The sequence below is a fragment of the Plasmodium inui genome (assembly GCF_000524495.1).
Source record: "Plasmodium inui San Antonio 1 unplaced genomic scaffold supercont1.180, whole genome shotgun sequence".
NCBI classification, from domain to species: domain Eukaryota; phylum Apicomplexa; class Aconoidasida; order Haemosporida; family Plasmodiidae; genus Plasmodium; species Plasmodium inui.
The window spans coordinates 1,041-5,518 of record NW_008482014.1 but is presented as its reverse complement, the minus strand read 5'-3'; the positions used below and the strand labels follow the sequence as shown (position 1 = coordinate 5,518).

Sequence of the window (4,478 nt, the reverse complement as noted above, 5' to 3'; positions counted from 1 at the left end):
AGGCCCCCAAAATAATGTCTCGCACATTTCAAAAATGCATTTGTCAGACAAGCCCACAAATGTATTGCGCTTTTAAAATAGTTTCCACGCACAATATATGCTTTTTTTTTGTTCATCGTTTCTACTTCGTCTCAGTAAGTGTTGTTTGTTTATGCTTAGACAATTTGTCCCCGGTGGAATCATGGGACAGCATTATTCCTCGTAACACAAAAAAGGATAATAAGTTCAGAATGAGTTTCTATTCACAAATATCCACCAACAAAAAAGGAAAAAGAGAAATTTTAGAAAAAAAAGAAATGTCATTTCAAGTACCAGTTAAAATCGTGTACCATTGTTTCCTTCAACTTCAAGTCCAGGGTTCCAATCATTTTACCGAAATGATTCTACTGCACTCACATTTTACCTTTTTTAATGAAATATGCGTAAATGGTTCATTACATACATCATACTTATCTCATTTTGAATATGTTTCTATGTGAATAAAACAACTCCTAAACTGTTTGTATAACATGGCAACAAGCAATTTAATAAAGGATTTATTCTACTTCTAACATTCGCTCTATTTTTTCCTGTTCGTTATCCTTCTCTGATGTTGAAGTTTGGCATTATTGCCTTTCTATAAAGGACTTCCATTTATTCTTCTATCACCCTAATAAATTACCATCATTCCCAGAAGATGCAAATGTAAAAAAACATATAGAATTTCTTAATACCACAAGCCTCTAGTTAACTCTGGCGGAACTACTCAAATTAACATTTCAAAAATGATAGAGTATTTTTTCATCCTTTCTAAGCATATAACCCATTCATTATGTTCGGTACCGTTCCTATTGCTATGATCGAAGTTGCCCCTATTTTAACTTTACATGCAGATTGTACAAAATGGACCTTCCAACGTTTCGTTTTCTTTCCTATTATGTGTTGAATATTTCTTCTTAATTTAGAACTAGGAAAGAGAGAAATTTCAGCTTATGACACATCGTCCTATGATGCTATCAGGAGTTTCTACACATTATATTAAAACCCAAAGGGTTAATCACCTTTATGTTTAAATCTACAAATAACTCCGTTTTTATAGAAGTCTATTTACCCTCTCATAAATAAAACCCTCCTGATCACACTTACCAGTATTTATTCTTTTTCACCTTTAATTCATTCATGTGGGACTCTTTTTAATGTTATTTTTCCCTTAGTACAAAAATGGATAATGCTTTCTTCTACATCCTTCGGCGCACTTAAGGTCGAATTTATTTGAGCTGCACAACTGAGTACGTTACAGGCGCTTAGCACCACCTCGAGAAACATGTACATATCTAACGTCTCCAAACGAGCACTAATGCAGTTACACATAAGGCATTAAAAGTCGTAATAATTATTCATCCATACATCACATCAAAACATTTCATAAAACCTAAGAACAGAGCGAAATTTAAATTTACATTCGTTGTAACACATACGTAATGTGCCAAAAAATATGATACACTTTGATCATATGCCTTTGAAAAAGTTTATTCCTCCTATATATTGTGAAAGTTCTATCCCTTAAAGTATTATTATATCTTTAACAATACACCAGAGTTTCCTTTATCCTTGAGTTTCTTAACATGTATTTGAATATAATTCAAAAGTGTTAATAAAGCATGAATATGTAAGGGATACATTCAAGTCAAGACATCAAAATACAAGTATGCCTTAAGATGTGTATATATGTATGTAAACATATGATATTGTATTAAGCATTGCAAAATTCTTTGGGCTAGACATCCAAAACAATAGTAGATGTATATTTATATGTGCACATATATGTGTAGAATCCTTCTCGGTTTTTTTCTTTTCTATAAACACAATTATAGTTATCTTACAACATATCACGTCCTTTCTCAACAGGTGTCATGTAAGAATGGATAAAAAACAGAACATAAATATGGTACAAACGTTAGGTGGAATAATATTCCCATTGCTAAGACGTGTTATGTAGGAAAATATTATGATGAAAAAACAAGAAATGGAGTTTATTTATAAAGGGTATAGAATATTCAATATATATATTTATATGCACATAGACCCTCTAACGTGAACATTTTTGCGCCCCTTAAGGTTCGTAAATTGGGCATTGTTTTATGAACTCTGTTTTTTAATCAGCAATAAACTTTTAGTGTGTCATTCCTATGTACATAGTAAATTTTTTGTAGTTTCTTTGTTCCTATAAGTATATGCCACTGTTAACGGGAGTTATTATGCCTTGCAAACAAGAATAATCCTATAATAGCAGCTATCAATAAAAATCTTTGTGATCCTATTTGTGTCCATGCATAATAACCTGCTATTATACCTGGTACGACATATATAGCATTTTCCTTAACTTTTTTTAATATCCCTGAACTAAAACTGTCTAAATTCAGTTCACCCATGTTTTGTTGACCAGGTTCTCGGGGGGCGTGGTTATTATAGGTACCATAGTAAGATGATGATTCCAGATTTTCATGACTTCTCCATTGGCTACCAACATTACCCCTGTTGTTTCTTCTTTCATTAATATTTTCATGAGAAGAATATAAACTCTCTCTTGATCCTCCAAGATTGGAGTGCATTTCGGATAAGCTTCTTACATTGCTTGACTCTAAGTCGCTCACTACGCTTCTTCCATTAATACCGTGCTTCTTGAATTGGTGACAGGAATGGTTTATGCATGAATTATATGTGGGGGCAATCAAACATTCACTAGTATATTAATAACTTTATAATATAAATGAAAAGAAAAAAAAAAAAAAAAAACTATTGCCTCATATTCATGAATATCTTACATTTTCGTTGGAGTATTGAAGGGCCAGAATTAGGAGGGTTACTGCAATAACCTTGATAAGGCAGTTTAATGGAGATAGTTTTCCTTTCATTAGGCAATTCTTTGCGTTTAACGTGTTAGCAGCGCTGTCGTTCTTATCTGCATCTTGATTGTTAGTGTAATTGCTACAATTCGACATTTTGAAATTTACTATTTTTAATTTAATTCAGCTTAAGAAGGAGTGAGAGAGAAAAATTAAAATTCACGGCGTATAATATTATAACGTAAATAAATATTCACGAATGAATTTAATTCCGTAATATGTATATATACTTATGTTTATTTAAAAAAAAATACATTATAGAACTCTGATGAAACTTTTTAACGCATTTATAATGGAATTAATTAGTAAAATTATTAAGTAAAATTTGTAGTTATAGTTTTAATTATTTTCTGCTATTATAATGAATTTTATATTCTTTTCTTAGGTTGCTCTAAATTTTTATCAATCTTTCTCGTGTCAATAAAGGAACAATTTTATGAAAATTGAATAAATAAGAAGTAATGAATTTTTCACAAACAACATCCTGTACTAAATTTAAGACAATAATGAAAAAAAATGTTTATTATCACGAAGTTACAGGAATAATATAAAAAGCGCAACTTATGATCTTATATCAATATTTTCATCGTGGAATGAATCATCATTTTTTTCCGATATACGTAGTATTTTTTTTCTTCTAATTTTGCACTAATATTATACTTTATAAAAACAAAGAATAATAAATTTATTGAACCGATAATATTAAAGGAAGTTAATTTTTTTAATGTATATATTAAGGGTATAAAAATAAATGGATTAAAAATAGTTATCATATATAATATTACATACATTTTTCAATGAGAAATGACTATTTTTATTTGCATATTCTAAATCCTCTTTACATTACCGAAATTGCGCTGTTCTGAACATCTTATAATTAGCATTTTTTTCCCAACCTTTTTTTTTTCTGAATTTTATAATATTTATAAATTTTACTTGTTGCACCGTGAATGATAAAAATTGGGTCGAATTCATGTCATAATAAAGAAAAAAAGAACATTTAATGAAAATATTCTGCATGCTTATTTATATCACTATCAGTATGTTATCCAGATAACCTTAAGGCGCTTTTTTTTACTGAAATGTATCACTTAGGAATACGTCCATAAGTTCTTAGTTGATTGGAATTAATGTACTATGTATATAATATAATACTACATATAATATATATCTATATGTATATCTATACACATGATGCATAACGAAATACTTAAACAAGAAAGGATCCAATAGGAAAGGCCTAATTTATAAACGAATCCGAAAATATGTTTAAAACTGGCAAGAAAGAAAACTTCAGTTCTTCTCTGAAGAGAAAAAAAGAGGAATACATAGCTATTCCTCATCCTTTATAACTTAGAAAAAAAAATAATAAAATTGTAATAATAGTAAAATAAATTATTTATAAAATACTATGGACAGTTTAAACTACGTAGTAATAGTGGAAAAATTTCATGTTTCTAGAATTTCTAAAATTTTAACTTTTTCGTTTAGAGAATTTCATCTCTCATGTAAAATTCTTTAAGTGAACAAACGTGTTGAGTGTACTAAAAGATTATTATAATGATTGAGTCACATGTGAACAAGAAAAAGATC

General features: G+C 29.3%; 1 protein-coding gene across 1 annotated transcript; it reads right to left on the bottom strand.

Moving 5' to 3' along the window:
* Window positions 1-2,222: 2,222 nt before the first annotated feature.
* C922_05784 (hypothetical protein) lies at window positions 2,223-2,981 on the bottom strand (the record flags this gene model as incomplete). Its single annotated transcript, XM_008821355.1, has 2 exons — window positions 2,223-2,660; window positions 2,805-2,981. The coding sequence occupies 2 exons, from the start codon at window positions 2,979-2,981 to the stop codon at window positions 2,223-2,225; spliced, it is 615 nt and encodes a 204-aa protein (XP_008819577.1).
* Window positions 2,982-4,478: the final 1,497 nt, after the last annotated feature.